We start from the raw sequence: 20,725 nt of genomic DNA, 5'->3' as shown, positions 1-20,725 counted from the left end.
AATGTGGTAATTACAGCACCAAAAAGATGAATGGGAGCAAAGTTGTACTGTAGAAAGGAAATGACACCTGAAGGTAACTCAGATTCACAGAAACAAATGGAGAGCTGGAAATGGTAAATAAGAAGATTAATAAACTCTATCAATATATACTTGCTTTCTTTTCTCAGATTCACTAGTAAACATATATGAAGCAATGATAAAAATGTATTGTTGGGTTTTTAACATATATGGAAGTAATATGTGTAATAAAAAATAGTACAAAAACGTGGGAGAGGAAATAGAACTATATATGAGTAATGTTTCTGTATCTCACTAGAATTAAGTTAACTTACCAGACACCAATTCTGATAAGTTAAATGTATGTGACAGCCCCTAGAGCAATCAATAAGAAAATAATCCAAGAAATATTGTGAAAAATCATTAAAGGAATTATGATGTTACATTAGAAAATATTCAAATAATGCAAAGTAAGGCAATAAAGGACGAAAAGAGGAATAAAAACAAATGAAACACATAAAAACAAAAAGTAAAATACTAGAAGTAGATAAACTAGACCAAAAATTAGATTAAATGTGAATGGGTTAAGCAATCTAACAAAAAAACAGAAACTGTCAGACTAGATAAGAAAACAAGATCCAATTATGTACTGACTACAAGAGACACATTTTAGATTTAAAGATACAAACAGTTTGAAAGTAAAAGAGTGGAAGAAGATATCATACAAGCAGAAACCTAATAAAACTGTAGTGACTATATTAATGTCAGAAAAAATTAGACTTTGTAGTTTTTTGCTTGTTTTTTTACTCTTTTGAGAGAGCTCATTAGCATGGGAGGGGTGAGGGGTGGAGAGAGAGAGAGAGAGAGAGAATCTTAAGCAGGCTCCATACCCAGCACGGAGCCTGAGACAAGACTCAATCTCATGACCCTGAGATCATGACCTGAGCTGAAATCAAGAGTTGGACACTTAATTGACTGAGCCACCTAGGTGCCCTAGATAAAATAGACCTTGAAACAAAAAAATTTACTAGAGATAAAGAGGGACATTGACGAAAACATAAATATATCAGAAAGATAAAACATTTATAAACATATATGCACCTAACACAAGAACCACAAAATATACGGGAGGAAAAACTGACAGAATTGAAGGGAGAAATAGATAACTCAACAATAATAGTTTGAGGCTTCAGTAACCCATTTTTAAAAATGAACACAACTAAGTAGAAGATAGAAATAGAAGGCTTGAACAACATTATCTGTCAATTATACCTAACAGACACCTGCAGAACCTTCAACTTCAAAGAGCAGAATACACATACGTGTATTGAAACTGTACAGAATGTGTTCTCTGATCATAATGAAATAAAATTAGAAGTACAAAAAGATATTTTAAAAACTCACAAACAGGAGGAAATTAAGTAAAACATTCTTAAATGATCAACAAGTCAAAGAATAAATCACAAAAGAAATTAGAAAAGACTTTGAGATAAAAAACAAAAATATAATATGCCAAAATTTGTTGGATGCATGTAGATAAAGTAGCACTTAGAGGGAAATTTATAGCTATAAATACCTACAATTGAAAAAAAGTCTCAAACCAATAACCTAAACTTCCATGTGAAGGCACGGGGAGAGAAAGAGAACATGAAATTCAAAAAAAGAAATAAGGATACAGTAAGTATATGAGCAGAGATTAATAAAATAATAGGATCAACAAAATCAAAAGCTGATTATTTTAAATGATCAAGAAAATTGACAAAACTTTAACAAGATTTACCAAGAGAAAATGAAAAATCAAATTACTAAAATCAAGAATAAAAGAGGAAACATTTCTATCAACCTTACAGAAACCAAAATGATTCCAAAGAAATACTACAAATAACTGTACGTCAACAGTTATTTAGAAGCTTCAATAAATAAACCTATTCCTAGAAATACAAAAACTACCAAAATAGGCTCAAGAAGAAAGAGAAAATCTGAATAGCCCTGTAATCTCTGTAACAAGAAAACAGACTGAATTTATAATTTAAAACTTCCCACAGAGAATTCCAGTTCTGATCTGACATGTTACGAAGCCTGGAGGTCTCCACTCCAGCCCAACATGTGCAAAGCTAAACAAACTTGAAAAACAATAACTCTTCTTATAACCGTAAGAGAAGTGAGGTCCAGGGAAAACTGCTGCCCCCCAAATTGAAGGGAAAGACAGCCTAATACAGAGAATCACGACTTAGCAAAGCAGAAACCTAGAAGAACAAACCTTTGTGGGAATCAGTCCCAGAGTAAGAAAACCTGATTATCGACAAACTAGGGGAGGCTCAGTGAGAACAAGTGTAAGAGATAAAAACTTGAGGGTCCCAGGCAACAGGAGTCCCCATAATTTTGTGAGTTTTACCTCTTCGAGCTTTACCACGTTCTCACAGTGAGTTTGGAAGAAAAAAAAATCCATTTGCTTCCATCAGGGGGAGGGTAAAAAGAATCATTTTGAAACATGCAAACAGGTCCTGTTCTTCACAAGGCCTTCCCTCAAGAGAAACTAGTTAACCAGAGTCTAAACTGCTGGGGTTTTATTAGGACCTGACTGACCTGGGGTGTGGGAAATACTCAATTCTAGCCAGCTCTAGATTTCCACCTGGAGGGAGACAGATACCCAACTCCAGCTCTCACTAGCCATACTGACATGCACTGTTCACAGTCCAGAAGCACAAGCTCTCTAAAAGCCTGAGATCTACTCATAGGACCACAGAGCTTCTTCATTCCCCTGACACCTCACCAACACATTAATAAAGACCTATTTAGAATATTTCCATTTACCCAGTACATCATGTCTGACTCTAAAGAAAAAATTAGAAGGTATATTAAAGGGCAAAAAATAAAGTTTGAAGAGACAGAGCAAGCATTGGAACCACATTCAATGCGGTAAAATTGTTGAAATTGTCAGACCAGGAATTTAAAATAACAATGATAAAAATACTCAGGGCTCGAATGGATGAAGTAGACAGCATGCAAGAACACAATATAAGCAGAGATGGAAATTCTAAGAAAGGACAAAAAAAAAATGCTAGAGATCTAACACATTGTAACAGAAATGAAGAATGCCATTGATGGGCTTATTAGCAGACAGAACACAGCTGAGGAAAGAATCTCTACTTGAGAGGTTTCAGTAGAAACCTCCAAAACTGAAGAACAAAAAAGAAAAAAGTATGGAGGAAAAAAGAAACAGAACAGAATACTCAAGACCTGTGGAGTGACAGGTGTCAAACATAAATATAATAGGAATACCAGAAGGAGAGGAGAAAAAAGAATAGAACAAATATTTGAAACAACAATGACTGAGAATTTCCACACAATGTTATGGGTCAATTATAATTGATAATATTTGGATGGACCCTGAAGACATTACACTCAAATGAAACTAGTCAGACAAAGACAAGTACAATGTGATATCACTTATGTGTGAAATCTGAAAAACCCAAATCTGCAGAGTCAGAGAGTAGAATGGTAGTTGACAGAAGCTGGGGGCAGGGGGAGAGTAGGGAGATGTTGATCAAAAAGTACAAACTTTCGATAAGAAGATGAGTAAGTTCATAGGATATAATGCACAGCATTGTGATTATAGTTAATAATACTGTGTTATATAGTTGAAAGTTGCTAAGAGAGTAAATCTTAAATATTCTTACCATAATAAGAATAATGTGACATGATGGAGGTGTTAGCTAATGCTGTGATGGTAATCATATTATAATATATAAATATATCAAGTCAACATATTATATATCTTAAACTTACACAATGTTACATGCCAATTATATCTCATAAAGCTAGGGGGGAAAGAAAAGAAACAGAAGAGAAAGAAGACCTCTTGACCCATTTAATGAGGCCCATATTAACCGGATACCAAAACAAGGCAGACACATTTTAAGGGAAAAAGCTAGGGATGCAAAATCTTTAATGAAATATTAGCAAGTTGAATCCAAATATATATAAAAGGCTAATATACCATGACTGATTAGGGATAATCCAAGGAATATGTAAGTGATTTAATATTCAAAATAAATGTTATTTATGGCTAGGATAATATGATTAGGAAATGTATTTTAGGGAAATCAATATACATTCATGATTTAAAAGAAAAATAAAACCTCTTAGCAAACTGGGAATAAAGGGAACTTCCTCAACTAAAATCTTACTTAATGAAGAAAGACTTAATGTTTCTACCTAAGATTAGGTGCAAGGCAAGGAATATACTCCTATGATTCCTATTCAACATTATACCAAAGGTCCTAACTAATGTAATAAGGCAAGAAAAAAAAAACCCATACAAATTTATTTAAAAAGCTATTTTTATTTACAAATGAAATAATTACTTGTGTAGAAAATGCTAAATAATCTTTTAAAAGCTATTGGAATTAATAAGTCACTTTACCAACATTGCAGGATACAAAGTCAAAATACAAAAGCCCAGGACACCTGGGTGGCTCAGTGGTTGAGCATCTGCCTTCTGCTCAGGGCATGATCCCAGAGTTCTGGGATCAAGTCCCACATCATGCTCTCTGTGGGGAACCTGCTTCTCCTTCTGCCTGTGTCTCTGCCTTTCTCTGTGTCTCTCATGAATAAATAAATACAATTTTAAAAAATTCAGAAGCCCGTTCATTTCTATGTACTTATAAAGAAAATTTGGAAAGTGAAATTTTAAAAATTACATTTATAATAGTATAAAAATATTAACTTCTTAAGGAATGAATGTAACCAAATATGTCAAGACTTATACACACTGAAAACTACAAAACATTACTAAAAAAAAATAAAGAAGATCTAAATAGGTGGAGAAAAATACATGTTCATGAATCAGATGACTCAATGTTGTGAAGATACCAATTATTTACAGAATATTCAGTGCAATGCCAAACAAAATCCTAACAATCCTTTTTATGGTAAGTTAACACACTGATTCTAAAATGCATAAGGAGGGGATCCCTGGGTGGCTCAGTAGTTTAGTGCCTGCCTTTGGCCCAGGGCATGATCCAGAGACCCGGGATAGAGTCCCACATTGGGCTCCCTGCATGGAGCCTGCATCTCCCTCTGCCTGTGTCTCTGCCTCTCTCTCTGTGACTCTCATGAATAAATAAATAAAATCTTTTAAAAAATAAATTAAAATGCATAAGGAAGTGTAAAGGACCTATAATAGCCAAAACAAATTTGATAAACAATAAAATTATACAACTTGCTTTCAAAACTTATTATAAATCTACAGTAATCAAAACAGTCTGGTATTGATATAAAATAGACCTATAGATCAATGAAACAGAATTAAGAATCCAGAAAAAGTCCTGATAGACGGATGATAGAGAGATGATAGCCAATTTGATTTTGACAAAGATACCGAATTGATTCAGTGGCATAAGAACAGTCTTTTCAACATATGGTACTAGAATCACTTAGATATATGGGGGAAAAGATGACACAAATCATTGATTTGTAATGATTAAAGTCATTAAATTGAATTGGATCATGGACTTGAACGTGAGAGGTAAACCTATAAAATTCTCAAAGAAAACATATGAGAAAACTTCGGCAGTTTTGGATTATACAAAAATTTCTTAGAATGGAAGCAAAACACATGAGCCATAGGAATAATACTGATAAATTATACTTCACCAAAATTAAAAATTTCTGCTCATTAAGATACCATTAAGAAAGTGAAAGATAAGGCACGGTTAGAAAATATGTGCAGTGCACATATCAAAGGACTTGTATCAAAATATGTTATAAACACACCTCAATCATAAGAAATCCCTCAATAAAAATGGGCAATAGACAATTTACCAAGGAAGATGTATTATGCAACATCATTATTTAACAGTGAAATAAAACTTGAAACCTCAACAAGGCACCACCTCAAACCCATTAGAATTATTCAAATTATTGCCGGGGGAATGCAATATGTTACAACCATATCGCGGAAAATTCAGGAATATACAGACTGCCGTGCTGCATACAGAATGAAGTCTGTAGTAGTTTATTTGGGGTATCCACCACCCTGCCACTCCCTGACAGCCCTCATCTCCCACCATTCCTCGTCCTTTGGTCCCTTTAGAGGCTAAGTTTGTTCCCACTACTGTCTCCTTTTCTGTGCTGTTCAGGTCAGTTTCCTCACCTTTCAGCTAATCCAAACTTTATACTTCTATTAGGGCACAAAGTCACTTGATTCCGTTATTGCCTCAACCCACTGTGATCTCACTCCCCTCTCGACTCCTCGGCCATCTCCCACTTCCACATGTGCAGGACCATGATTAGAACTAGCACTGAGGTGTACACATGAGTCCTGAAGGGCAGCCTCCACATGCTATAACCTTATTATCCCAGCCTGGTGCTTAGGGTAGGGTACATGGTGCTCAGAACAGGGCAGGCAACCAGTGTCTCATGGCAGCTCTAGTTTCGTATGACTTCTGCATTTATGTATAAACTTTCTTACCTGTTTTCCAGCCTCAGGTTGTGTGATATGCTGTGCATTGTTTTCTCCAGAAGATTCAAAACCATCCTCTTCCTCTGCAAGTGGGGCCAACCACGTCTGATCATGCTCCTCCCTAGTCTCGGGGCCCCTTTTCATCTCTGTGACCAACGGAATGATATCTTTGCTTTGGGCAGCAGGGCCTCCTGTCACCTTTGTTCTCTTTGGTGAGTTTTGAGTCCTGCACCACTTGTGACAAAAATGCTCAAGAGTATATATAACAATGCAAAAAACCCGGTGGAACCGATCCAGGGCTAACTGGACTTTGGTTTTTTTGGACTCTCCATCCAAGTTTCCATCTCTCTCTTCATTACTGAAGGAATTGAGCAGCAAGGCAATGAAGAGGTTGAGTACCTAGGGTGGGGTGGGGGGTCACACACAACGGGAATGGAAAGTTTAGAAGTGGGAAAAATAGAAGAAGATTCCAGAACAACTTTTCCCCAAGACCCCAAGCTAACTCAAATTAGATTCTATGTCCTCCTTTTTTTTTTTTTTAAAGATTTTATTTATTTATTCATGAGAGACATACAGAGAGAGGCAGAGACATAGGCAGAGAGAGAAACAGGATCTCTGTGGGGAGCCTGATGTGGGACTTGATCCCAGGATCCTGGGATCATGATCTGAGCCAAAGGCAGACACTCAACCACTGAGTCACCCAGGCATCCCATTCTATGTCCTCTGTCTCTTGAGAAAGTTCATCTATAAAAGGTGAGAAAGTTCATCTATAAAAGGAGTAAGAGGAGACAAGATTGAGGAAGTCAGCAAGAAAAGACAAGAGAAAAATTGAAGTGAAAGGGTGCAAACAGCCAAGACCAATGTGTCCACATACAAGCAACACGTGCTGTAAACCCTGGCCAGGGTAAAGCACAACTGTGTGACCATTGGCAAAAAATTAATTAATTAATTAATAAAAATAAAAAAGTACATTCCTTGAGGATCAGTTGAATTGTGAGCTTGGTTTTGCTAGGGTGGATATGGGTCTGATGTCTAATACTGCCATGGGGTCCTCCCCTGTTGGCACAGTTTGAGACATAATGTGCTTTGTACAGCGTCTTGAGGTCCTGTTGCCTGAACCACAGAAAAGTATTGGGGCTGAACTGGAGGGGTTTGAATTGAATGTGTAACTCTTCTGTTGATGTTGAAGCATGGATCACTTTAAATTTAGAACATCTCATCAGCGTCCTACTTGGGGTTTTTTGTTTTTTTTTTTTTGCTTACATTTACACACCCTCCAATTCATCATCTTCACCTCCTCAAACTCCTTTGTTTGTGGCTGTCACCAGCTCAAAAATATACAGCCTTTGAGGGCAGTGTCTTGTGAGTGGTCTAGTTACTCTCCCGCAGCTTCACCACAAACTCCATCTGTGGAGCTTTGCTCAAGCTTTCCTCTGTTCGCCCAGTCCTCCTTGCCTCTGTCATGCCCTTCTCAAGTACTATATCTTCCACACATCCTTTGCTAACTCTCCCTTCCCACTCCCGTTGGTTATATTCTGTTCTTCTGAACCTTTGTATCACTTACTGTCTACCTAACATTGCCGATCAGGTACATAGGATAGAGTCAATGTGTGCATGGATGGTTCAGTATATTTGCATGATAGCCCCAACTTGATTCTGAAGACCTTGTGCTCAGGTATCCTGTGTGTCTCCAGTCTTTTCATACTCTTCATAGGTACCCAATTAGCTAATATCTATGTTTCCAGCTGCAAGTGACAGACTCAAGGTAGCTTAAGCATAAGAAAATGTAACCTAAGAAGTTTGAAAATAAAATAGGAGGACCAATTATGAAATGAAAGTAGGTTTGTTCCACCTTTTCCCTCTACCTTCCTCAGTACTGGCTTTGTCTTAGGCTAGCTCTTCTCATGCTTGCGTAATGTTTATAGTTCTACCAGGAATCATAGTCATAAAAAGCTCCAGAGAAAATAAAAGACCACTTTTTTTTTAACTCATCCCTTCTTCTTTTATTTTAAGAACAAGAAACCTTTTTCACTAGATGTCCCTTTACAACTTATTGACCAAATTGAAAACCCCTGCCTCAGCCATTCACTGACAAAGTGAATACAATTAGAATAATCACCTGCAGTAAAATAGCTATTGAGGCATCAGTCAAGATGAGCACTATGTGACAAAGAGGTTTTGTTTCATGCTTTTTATAATTTCATCAAGTCAAATTGAAATGCAGATTTTTAATATAATATAACATTAAATGTATAATATTAGATTGAGAATAATAATTATTAGTGAAGTGTTGCAAAAGAAGCTAATACATTTGTTTTGTCCATAAATTAAAAAAAATCTAAGACACTCACCACGAGTTTCCCTATCACCATGATCAACAGAAAGACGACAATGCACAGTGTTTGATTTGTTTCTTGCATACATTCCCACATGTTTTCAATCCATTCCCCACAGAGGATGCGGAATACCACCAGAAAGGAATGGTAAAAGTCCCCCATGTGCCAGCGTCGTAAACATGGGACTGTAGGGTTGCAGGATCTTCTATTACTCTTTACAGAATTGAATTGAGAGCCAAAAAGCTGCATGCCAACCACTGAGAAAATAAAGACCACAATAGCCAGGACCACAGTCAGGTTTCCCAGAGCTCCAACGGAGTGGCCAATTATCTTAATCAGTGTGTTTAAAGTTGGCCAGGATTTCGCTAACTTGAAGACCCTCAGCTGTAAAAGCAGACAATAAACAAAGGTGGAAGAAAAATCAGTTAAAGACAAATTCCATTTGCTCAGCTATACAGTAAATGACATACTCCCAAACCACAGCATTTGTGATTTTTAAAAATCTTTTCAAAGTTAAATCCATTCTAAACATAGTTATTAACTCCCTGTTCCATGATAATACCTGTATCTACTCTTTGTTTTAAAAACGGGAATGTTTTGTTCCAATTTTTGTTAAATTATAAAGACTTTGGAGTCATGATGGTGGAATTAAGCATCTATGTTTATTGCAGAAAATGAATGTTTTGGAATCCTATATTAATACACTAACGATAAAAAACTCTGGCCCAAGGGCCAAATCCAGCCCATTGCCTGTTTTTGTACGGCCTGAGGGATAAGAATGTTTTACACTTTTTAATGGTTGGAAAATAATTGAAAGAAAGTTATTTCATCACACATGAAAATTGTATGAAGTTCAAATTTTTGTGTCCATAAATAAAGTTCTATTGGAACAACCCATGCCCACTTCTTCTCATATGTCTATGGCTACTGCTGTGCTACAATACAACAGCAGAGCTGAATGATCTCAACAGAGACCGTACAGCAGAATTTTGACACCAAAAGACACAACGTTGTATCAGGTTGCCTAAAGGATCATTTTAGCACAGGAGAGGTAGGAGTTCAAGGGGGAGAAGACCTCCTCAGACTCCCAAGAGTACACAAAACCTGGGTGGGAGGAGGAGCGCAGTTTTGATTCTTGGGTTAAGGTAAAATGAGTTAAAGTTTAATGTAAAATAGCCACTGAACTCACTCAAGACTTGTCAATCCTGGTAGCTAAGGTATTCAGTAAAATAAAACAGTAAGTGCCTTACCACTCTCAAGGAATGGAAAACCCTCGGACATTGTTTTCCTACAATTATATTGATCATCACATCTACAAAACTCAGAAGAGCAACGATGCTGTCAAAAATGTTCCAGCCTCGGCGAAAGTAGTTGTAGGGATCAAGTGCAATAATTTTTAGGCACATTTCTGCCATGAAAATGCCAGTGAAAACCTACAGTGAGACAGGAAAGAATGAGAAAAGGAAGCTACTTCTCCTTGAAGACACACTTTGAAGAATGGTCCAAGGGAATTGCAGGGTCTACAAAGAAATAAAATGCATTTTCATTTACTTTGTTCCTCTTCTCCCACCCCACCATAGTGCCCATTACAATAGTACCAAGCGCACAGACATCAGGGTAGAGAATAAATATTTCCCATTCTTTTGAAAATAGAAACAACTGGCCTTTTGATAGAGGGCAGAGCTATAGAAAGCATCAAGCAATTCCTCCTCTAAGTTCCCTTTAAAATGAGAATAAAAACTCCCAAGTGAGGGGAGGGGGAGGATACATGACAGCTCTGAAAACTGAAGATAAATACCCACCACAAAGTAGAATCCAGGAGGAGTTCTCCTAACCACTCAATCTCAACACCTTGATCAGAAAAGAACATTTAAAAGGGACCCAGAGCAAAGAATTGAAAGCACTACTAGGAACAGGAAAACATCTTTAAGCAACTCAATATAGAGGCTTATCCTATGTGATGAATTTCTTGGGATAAACCCTAGATTGGTTATAGTTGAAAGACAGATTAGCGAGTTGGAATAGAGTCCTAAATCTTACAGTTCACTCAGAGAATGCAGAGTTCATTATTCCAAAACAAAATACCAAGGAATTAAAAGGAAAGGCAAGAGTTACAGAAAGTGCTAAACTACATGATTTCTATGGGCACAAATAAGTGTTTTTGTTTTTGTCTTTGAAAATTAGATAAATATAGGCTTAAAAACATTGCACAATGTTGAATAAGTTGTAGCCAAATTCAAAACTAAATCTATCATCTACATCTTGTATAAGATAAAACAAAGCATTTCTTTATAGCAAATAGCACATTCTCACACGTATACAATTAAAAAAATATGAGAAAACAGGGATCCCTGGGTGGCGCAGCGGTTTGACGCCTGCCTTTGGCCCAGGGCGCGATCCTGGAGACCCAGTATCGAATCCCACATCAGGCTCCCGGTGCATGGAGCCTGCTTCTCCCTCTGCCTGTGTCTCTGCCTCTCTCTCTGTGACTATCATAAATAAATAAAAATTTAAAAAAAAATATGAGAAAACAATGGTATGAAAATAATAAGGTAACATAAAAAGGTTGTCAGTAGTAAGACTCTCCTCTATAGTTCTGGAAAAGAAAAAAGAAACAACTCAGAAATGATATTTAAGTCTCCTTATTAAAAGTAACAGATGATCTATTTTCATAAATAATTCGATGACTAGCTATTTATTTTAAAAATCCCTAAAGTAAAGTGACACGAGTTAATAAAGGATAGGCAAAGACAGATTCAAGATAGGCAAAGAGAAAACAAATCAAAGTGGCAAAGAAAACCCAAAGCTTTTCCCTTTAAATATTGCTATTTACCTCTACCCAAAACCATAACCAGTGCCTAAAAGCATGCAGTGTTACCTGTTGTGGTTGATTGTGCTGGACTGATCCCTGTCCCTTTTTGAGCTCCTCCTCCCCATCCTGTCTCCTTCAGGCTTTAGATATCTAGCACTACAGCATCCCTACATGCCTTGCGACCATTGGTTTTGCAATCCAATTCAACTGCTATTAGCTTCTTGGGAGCTCAATGTACTCCCCTGATTCAAGCAATCCCAAAGCCTAGGGAGTCCATTTCCAAGTCCAGTCCCACAGAACTCCACAGGCCAGTTGAATCCTGGTCTACCTGTCAGAGGAAGGAGGTTTGCATGTGTTCTTTGGAACTCAAGGCTCCAAGACCTCCCTCTACCACTGCTATGGGGGCACAGTAAATGAGGTGGCGGCCACCTTTGTAGTGCATGTTTAGGGAATGGGGCACATAGAATGGAAGCACAGGCTACAAGCCAGCTCTGGATGTTTCTTATCAGTTTGCAGGGGCCAGGACACAGAAGCTGCCTGTGAACTTACACACCAACAATGTCCCTGTGCTTCCTTCTGTACCGCTTCTGGGGAGAGTGAAGAAGAATGTCACTTAATTACTCAGTTTCTAACTGTAAAATGTAGCTTCACCTCAACACCCAGAACATCTATTCAGTGGGAGTTCTGAGAGGGTGGCTTCAGTCATTTCCTATAGTTGGATCAGCAAATGAAGGGATGGACAGACCACCTTTGCAAACTGTGAAACTCTGCCTAGGGGCATGACTCTGGGTTCTTTGGGTATTCTCTGGAACTTATCTAATAACTCCATATACTAGAAGGTGCTGAAAGATGGGTCTGCTGACTCTGCTGAGGCAGGAACCATGGCCCTGCAGGCACAGCTTCTTGTCTCCAAGTGAAACAACATTGTCAACCTGTTTCTGGGATACATCAGCAGGAGAGAGCTGAATAGCTGAATACACTGGCCTGGAGCCCAAAAGATAACAGCTCATTAGAAGGTACCTACGTGTATTAGGTTCATCACGCAGCACGAAATCTAATCTGACCCATGCACGCCCACAGAGCACTTCTTCCCAAGGGTAGTTTTGGGGAAAGAAACTTATATGCAGACTCTCTGTAAGGAGAACCACCCTGGTCTTTGACTGCAGTCCCACTGTATCTCTGCTCCTCCTGAGAAGGGCATGGAACTGAGGGTGACCTCAACCTGATGCATAGAAGCAGCTTTGTGGATCAACTTCTGGTTCAATAGGTATAGTGGGTTCTGATCAATAAACTAATTAATTAAAAACTAAATTAATTAGTAAACTAATTAATTAAAAAATACATACACGTATATTGCCTAGAAATCCTCTGCAATGCTAAGAATGACCACCTTTACTAATAGGACCATAGGAAATGAGTTTCCCCTTTGTATTTCCTTTATTTGTACTTTTCCTTATTTTTAGAATTGCAGAAAGCATGTCTTGCTTCTTAAATTGGAAAATAAAACTTTAAGAATAAATGGCTAGATATTCTCATAAGACTTTTAGCCTATTAATTCATTAGCTAATTAGGGTAGAACATTCAGTGGGTAATTGTTATTTCTGATATTTGGGAAACTAATTAATCCTTAGGGGGAAAAATACCTTCTCCAAGAACAATAAATTGAACGTTTGTGGGAAATCTGCTCTCCTATCTTATTTTCCCAATTTAACTGGGACTAGATCCATCCGATAAGAAACATACTGAAGCAGGCTCAAGCCTGGAGGCCCCTCCCCACCACACCACTCCATAAGCTCTGTACAACTCCTCCTGGGAAAATATGCCTCCCACAGCTGCCAGCCCCTGACCCACATTTCCGGGGGGAATAACACCTTGTAATGGCAGTCACATTATTTTGTGACAAATGATGTCATCCATATCACTGGGGATCATGGGACACATTACCAGTGTCTCTGGATATGGTTAATGTCTGCTTGATCATCCCAAATGGCTAAACTTTTATGATGTCTACTGGCTTCTGGCTTCCCACTGGATGACTAAAGAGATGCCCTAGCATACCAGAGGGCCAACACAGGGCCCGGGGAAAATTACTGAACTGCATAAAAATGAAATCCTAATAGTCATCTTTTCCCTTTACCTAAAGGGACAAAAGACCTAGGCTAGGTTAGGCCACTCACAAAATGTTTAGACTTAGGAAGAATTATAATTCACTATTTGAAATATTCTTATATTTTAAAAAGCCTAACGTTACCAAATTCCCTGTGTACAATATAGACTCAAAACTCTGGTCCATTTTGTAATGCTCCATGGCCAAGAAGACAGTGTTGATGATGATGCAGACAGTGATGGCCAGCTCAGTAAAGGGGTCAGTCATCACGATTCTCAGGGCCTTCTTAATGCACAGCCAACGTGGACTACAGTTCCACACGAGGTATCTGGATGCCAGGTTTTCCCCACATGGGAGGCAAGGCTCCTGTGATTTTTCTTGTTCTGTAGAAGGAGAATGAAAACAGCAGTTGAGTAGTAAGCTCTGAATCTATTAGGCTGCTGTTAGCCTGAGTGCATTCTTTCCTCTCTCTTCCCTAGGGTCTCTTATGAAAAACCTGATCAGCCGAGAAGGGCACTGATGGATGTAGCTGGAAAGGTTTCCCATATACAACTTCCATATGGTATAGCCATACATCTAGTCATTATACTTGTATTTAGCATCTGGATGCTCGGCTGCACTGTTAGAGATACAGATGTGGAAGACAGTACTGACTGGCTGTGAACCCATGAAAGAGAAAGATCTAAGCTCAAGTTATATTCATTCAAAGCAGACCATGGTGACAGCTGTAACAGAGGCACACTGGACTACCAGGGTTCAGGGGAAGGAGGGGCATCTATATGCATTGAAAGCAAAGGTATTCTTATTAGCCGGTTGAGTTCAGCCCATAAGGCTACTGGACCCCTGATTTCCCTGGCACCATTTCAGGGACTCATGCAAGTCAAACGAGATGATACAACAGGCTCAAAATTGCTAAGGATCAATCTGACCCCATCCTTGAAAGGACTTGAGTCCTACCTTTGAACACTAACCCCTTAGTTGGATCCTGGTAACCTGCTGTTAATGAGGTCCATCAGATGGTTCCAGCCTATCTGGAAGACATAGGTCTTCCATTGTCCATGTCAGATTCCTAATTCTAACTTCAATGACTACTGTCACCTACTGGAAACTTCTGTGTCTTCCCTTCTTTGGTCACTAGCTTTGTCACTGAGACCTCCTGTTACTGCCTGACTTGATTGGCAGGTCCCAGCTGTACTCTTGGTCCCAAGTCCAATCCCAAAGGCTAGCCAGTTCCCACCACTAACCGAGGGCCAACTCAGGATGGGCCCACTTCTTCCAAGCCATTTTTCTCACATGTTCCAAAGAGGCAGAAGAAGTCACTCTGCAGGAAGTACAAGGGGCTTCAGAGGGCTCTGGGGGAGGAGAATGGAGGGATATCACAGCAGTTCGGATCTTCCTGGGGCTGGAAGGCAGAGCTTACCCTGCATGGTAATGGTGAGGATGCTGACAGCACTCAGGGCCCTCTGCCTTTGGAAGGGGTCCCCGTGATCATCACAATAATCCACTGATAGATTCTGGGAGAGTCGTTTGGTTTGCTCCAGGATGTGAGGCTGTAAGAGAAGGCAGGCATGATGAACCTTCAGGGAAGGGGCTGTCTCTCCTCAAAACTTTACCAGCTACTTTGTTTCAATGTCACATGCCTCAAAGATACTTAATATCTTATATAGATCTACTCACTTCCATTTCATGGCATGCTGAAGGTTCAGTTTTTGTATTTCATATTTAATAGAGAAGTGAAATAGAGTTTGACTATTCATATTTCTTATGCATGCACATTTCCAGGGTCCCAGCTACAGAAAGTTTTCTTTCTCTGTGATTTATTCATTGTTAACAAAAGAACAAACAAAATTTTACAAAAACTAACAAACAATAGTTCAGAGTACAAAAGCAATAAAAAGTTGAACTTGGAAACAATGTTTTTGAGTGGCAGAAGAGGGAGATACATTGAGAAGGGTGGATTGGGGCCAGATAATGAAGTGCCTTGAATGGCTGCCTAAATTGATTTTGAAACAGTAACTAAAAAGAACGCCAAAATATACATGACAGAATCTATACACTAAACCTCAAGCACTCTTTCAGGCTATGCCCCGGAGCTTGAATCTCACCTTACCTACAATTCTAAGATCTCTAGAGATGAAAGGATATAAACCTTCAGATACATAGAAAACTGTCCATTATGACTTATTTCCCTACACTTCTGACTAACCAGGGCCCCCAGGGAACTATCCCTTGTGATAAGCTATTTTAAAGACAACCTATAAACTTTCTATAACTATTTTTGTTTTGATCTAGGGAAAAGACACTTTTTACTAGCTATCGGGTCTTGATCTTTTGTTTTGTGAATTGAGGAAAACCTTCAAAATATTAAAAAAATATTTACTGTCTCTTCAACATACTATAATCTGACATTAAAGAAGCCTCTTGGGATGCCTTGATGGCTCAGTGGTTGAGCATCTGTCTGCCTTTGGCTCAGGGCGTGATCCCAGTCCCAGGATCAAGTCCCACATTGGGCTCCCTGTGAGGAGCCTGCTTCTCCCTCTGCCTATGTCTCTGCCTCTCTTTCTGTATCTCTCACGAATAAATAAATAAAGTCTTAGAAAAAAAAAAAAGAAGAAGAAGAAGCTTCTAAACCAAGAGATGGGCCCATGTCATTTCATCAGAGAACCGCTCACAGCAGTAAATGAGGTCTACCAATCAGGCATCTTCCCCACCCTGTATATCTAGTCAACTGCCAAATTTTATTGTCTGGAGATTACTGTACCCTGTTATTCTCTCTTTATTCTCCTGCCCTAACCACAATTTAAGCCCTTGTTGCTTCTTGGATTACTGCCACAGCTTCTTAATTGGTTGCGTCCAGTTTTATCTTACTCCTCTCCCGTCTTTTCAATGCATCTAGGATTTCAAAACTGTCAATTTGGTCAAGTCACTCTTTTGCTTAAAACCTTTCAATACTGCTTAGCTTTTGCTCTCTAAGGCAGAACCCCGAGCAAGGCCTTTTGTGATGATCCCATCCCATCAGCTATAGTCTGTCACTACCCACCCTCATTTCATTACATACACACATGTATGTGTGTATATATACTCTCAAGTGTTCTGTGGGGTCACATTCTCCAGCTCTCCTTTGTCTCAAGGCCTTTGTATATGCCATTCCCTCTACCTGTGGTGCTCCATTCACTTTTTTCCAAAGAATGAAACATTAATTCCCCCTTTCTGCACAGACACTGCTTCTTCGGGGAACTCTTCCTATCTACAGCTCTTCTCCCACCCCCACCAAGTCTGGGTTGGTTGTCTGAAGCAGATACTGCTGTTTGGTTGAATCTGTATGTTCCTGGGACCTACTGGAGGCTTTCTCTGGAGACTTGACCCCCCTTTGCCCTAATGCATATCAAGTCAGAAATTCAGAAAAATGATTATCTCTTGAACCCAGCAGTCAGGAGCCAGTGATGGACCAAAGTTGGTATATAAATACTCTAATGCCCTCAGGCCATGGAGATTAAACTCTAACCACCTTCATTGGTAACTGGCTTGATAATTACACTTAATTGGCCACCTTCTTTTCCATGTATCCCTTCTTCCCACTCCTCAAGATGCTTCCTGGGATCATTTCCTAAATAATCTACTTGCCCTCTAATGTCTCAAGGGTTTGCTTTGGAGGGAACTCCCACTAAGAACTTGTTCCTCCTCCATAGCAATCATCATGGCAGCCATCACACTGGACAGTAACTGCCTCCTTATTAGTGTGCCTTCATCCTTAGTTGTCTGTTTCACACATCTCATGTATCCCCAGTACCTACCCCGGGGCCAAGCAGATAGTAATCACTATCAACATTTCAAATAGATGCCTGTAAACAAATGAGTAGTTGAACAGACACATAGATGTGGGTAAATATGCACAAAGGGATGAATGGATAAATGAGTAAATGAATGAATGAATCCTTTCAAGTAGACTAACAACTTGACCTGTCCCCCTAACAGTGTTATGGTATCATTAATTCCTGGGCCAAGACTTGCCTTTTTTGTGGAATCTTCATCAGAATCTGATCCTGGAGTCTGGTCTTTCCCAGAGTCTCTCAAAAAAAAGGACTTTCTTTTCCTATTACCAAATAGCTTTCTCTTCTTTGAGGAAAAAGATGATGCTTCCAGGGAATTAAGTGAACTTCTGTCAATTCCCATGGCAACTAGAGCCTTAGAAAGTGAACAAAAACAATTAATAAATGGATTACACCTCCCCATAAGATGACAAATGACTCGACCTTCTTAAGTGTTTCCTCCTCTCTTCTGGAAGCATCATACCATTTAGATTGTTCATCACCTACTTGGAATATGCTAGATTTGTTATTATTTATCAGGAAGATATCCTGTTTGTTTATTCACTGGGATTGCAGCCTCAAAGGCAAGGTTAACTCTTTCATATCTCTATCACTAACCCTTAGCACAGAGTACAGTATGTGCTATGCACTCTATAAGTGTTTGTACCTGATGACTCAGGTATTAAACATAATGGGCTTCCACCTGATGAATCTCTATGGAGGATGAGAAATAAATTTTAGAATTGGGAAAATGATACCAAGGAAACAATAAGAACGGGCTGTAAATATGACAGGAATTTCAAGAAGGGAAAAGTGATCACAGCTTTTGTCTCTAGAGCGCCATTATTGCTTTCCCAAACCCTCCCAAACAAAGGCCCTAAACACAAACATCTTCAGATTCCCATAAGAAAGCCTGGATCCCAGCCTTAGTTTACATATATGTACATTTTATCCTCTAGCCAGCAGTCTGGGATCTGTCCTAGAAGGCCCAGGTTTCAGAAGACCTAGTGTTCCCTGTTCTCAAGAGCTCTGTACTCGGACTCCATAGTGAGAGATGGCAGCAGAGCCAGTCTTTGAGGGGCTTAAATTCTCAGAGAAGCACCAGTAGAGAAAACTCTAAGAGCAGGCTTGATGGCCTCTGCAGTCCCCTCCACCCCAAGCAGACCCCACTGTCTGACACTGTGTGCCCCTACCTCCTTCTCCTCCTTCAGCAGCCGCTGGGCTTCCTGAAACATCTTTTCCTTGGCCTCTGTTTCAGCAGCTACGTTTCTGTTCTGTTCCTCATAAGCCATGGTGACAACAGCCAGGGTTAAGTTAATCAGGTAAAAAGAGCCCAGGAAGATGACTACCACAAAGAAGAAAACTGAGAAGAGCCCTGAGGCACGCAAGGTCTGCAAAGGACAAAATACACAGTTGCATCTAAAGCCTTTTTCCACAGAGAGGTGACTGTCACCTCAAGCAGACACAACACAGTAGCAATCAGTCTTCCTCCAGCACTGCTTGGGTTAGCTGCCTGCAGCACCGTCTATAGCCTCCCATCACCCAGGGACTCCTGCTGCCCATCAGTGAGCAGATGCCATCCCGACATTCTCAGGTAAGACTTGATACTTTATTATGACTTTCTCAAGAGTATTTGCATTTTCCAATTTAAAAGGCAGGAGAGAAAGGAATGCTTCATGAAAACTGAAGTGCTGGTGGTGGAACTGCAGGCAGGAAGGAATCTGGAGAGAGGTAACATTTCTAGGAAGAGATGTTTTTTGATGTTTCTAACAGAATAAAGTAGAATTTAACAATACAACTATTGAGGATGAGGAACAGATGACAAAAGAGGAGGGTAGATGGTAAGTTATGAATAAATGACAGAAAGATAGATGAGTGATAGAGGGTAGGGAGTGGAGGGAGGAGGGTGAAAGGAGGGAGGGCGAAGGTGGAGGCAGGAAGTGACAGAGAGAGAATAATTAGATAACCTGTTGATAAAGCTTCTCCCAGGAATCTTGGGTCATAAGCCGAAACATGGCAAGAAAAGACCAACCAAAGTTGTCAAAATTGGTATAATTATAGTCAGGATTCCTTTTGGTGTGGTTGCATTGAAATCCTTCAGAACAGGCACTAGATGAAAACAAGGGAACAGAGGAGGAATTACATTCCCTGCAGGACATCTTCCCTCTCAACCCCCACCCATCGCAGCCCAGGCGCTGGCTCTTTTGAGGGCCACAGGCTCACGTGGGAAAGTCCTGGGTGCAGAGTATTTATAGAGTGGCCATGCCCCACCTGGCAAGCCTCCCGACCTATCCCTTACTGTGGACACTCACTGACTCTTTTCAAATGGATTGATTAGTAAGTTCACGATAGCAGTTTTTTTCATTAAAAGTTAAGTGCAGTGACACAATGAACAATTAGAAGTAATAAAGGGCAAGAGAAGCACATACATACAAGTGCACATCTTTTATAATACATATATGGGAGTGTTCTTTGACCACTCTCTTGCTCCTTGCTTTTCTCATAGAACAATACAGCTTGGAGGTCACACGAGGATACAAGGAAATATCTCCTTTTCTTTCATGTCTTATAGTCTTATGATTTATTTAATTGCTCTGCTAATGGTGAAGATTTAAGGTTTCAATTGTTAACAGTCTTTTGTTCTCACAAACTTTTGGGTTTTACTTTACAAACAGTGGATATCTTGCACATAGGTCTTTGCACACATCACCAAAGCATACTTCATTAAGTGTATCTATCAGATAACACCAAGGGTATGTACTTTCTTCATTTTTGATAAATACAGTATTTTGATCAAAGTAATAAATGCATGTGGTTTAAAAATCATGTGGCTTATAATGAAAACCATTCCATCGTTCCTTAGCCATCATTTATTTACACACTGCAAAGTCAACAACTTTCAATTCTTTTATGTCCATATCTCTAAAGATAACATTTATGCTAATATATACCAACTTTAGTCCTTGGTGATTACATTTCTGCTAAGGTAGATGAGGGTTAACTCCTCAACATCCCATCCCACTTCATCACGACTTACATTCCTCTTTCCGGAAAAATACTGTGGCCTATGTCAATGGCCCTCTAGGGGTGGATACATTCCTTTCTTGGCCTTTGTATGTTGCTTTTCCAAGTTTTACTTCTTCATTTTTCTGTAACAAATCTCAAATGGCTTCTTAAGAAAACTGGGTGATCTTTGCA

At 39.3% G+C, this 20,725-nt stretch overlaps 1 protein-coding gene across 2 annotated transcripts in view; it reads right to left on the bottom strand.

Annotated features, from left to right (window-relative positions):
- Window positions 1–20,725, bottom strand: part of SCN11A (sodium voltage-gated channel alpha subunit 11) — a 91,585-nt gene that overhangs the window by 38,174 nt on the left and 32,686 nt on the right. For both annotated transcript variants that reach the window (XM_077865742.1, XM_077865741.1), the window contains 8 exons: window positions 19,495–19,636; window positions 18,721–18,918; window positions 17,730–17,903; window positions 15,139–15,268; window positions 13,863–14,101; window positions 10,050–10,232; window positions 8,815–9,183; window positions 6,473–6,862 (listed from right to left, as the gene is read on the bottom strand). In XM_077865742.1, the coding sequence (XP_077721868.1) occupies window positions 6,473–6,862; window positions 8,815–9,183; window positions 10,050–10,232; window positions 13,863–14,101; window positions 15,139–15,268; window positions 17,730–17,903; window positions 18,721–18,918; window positions 19,495–19,636 (1,825 nt within the window). The remainder of the gene's footprint in view (window positions 1–6,472; window positions 6,863–8,814; window positions 9,184–10,049; window positions 10,233–13,862; window positions 14,102–15,138; window positions 15,269–17,729; window positions 17,904–18,720; window positions 18,919–19,494; window positions 19,637–20,725) is intronic.

This window comes from Canis aureus, chromosome 22, assembly GCF_053574225.1.
Source record: "Canis aureus isolate CA01 chromosome 22, VMU_Caureus_v.1.0, whole genome shotgun sequence".
In the NCBI taxonomy this organism is placed as follows: Eukaryota; Metazoa; Chordata; class Mammalia; order Carnivora; family Canidae; genus Canis; species Canis aureus.
This window is presented reverse-complemented; position numbering and strand designations above follow the sequence as displayed.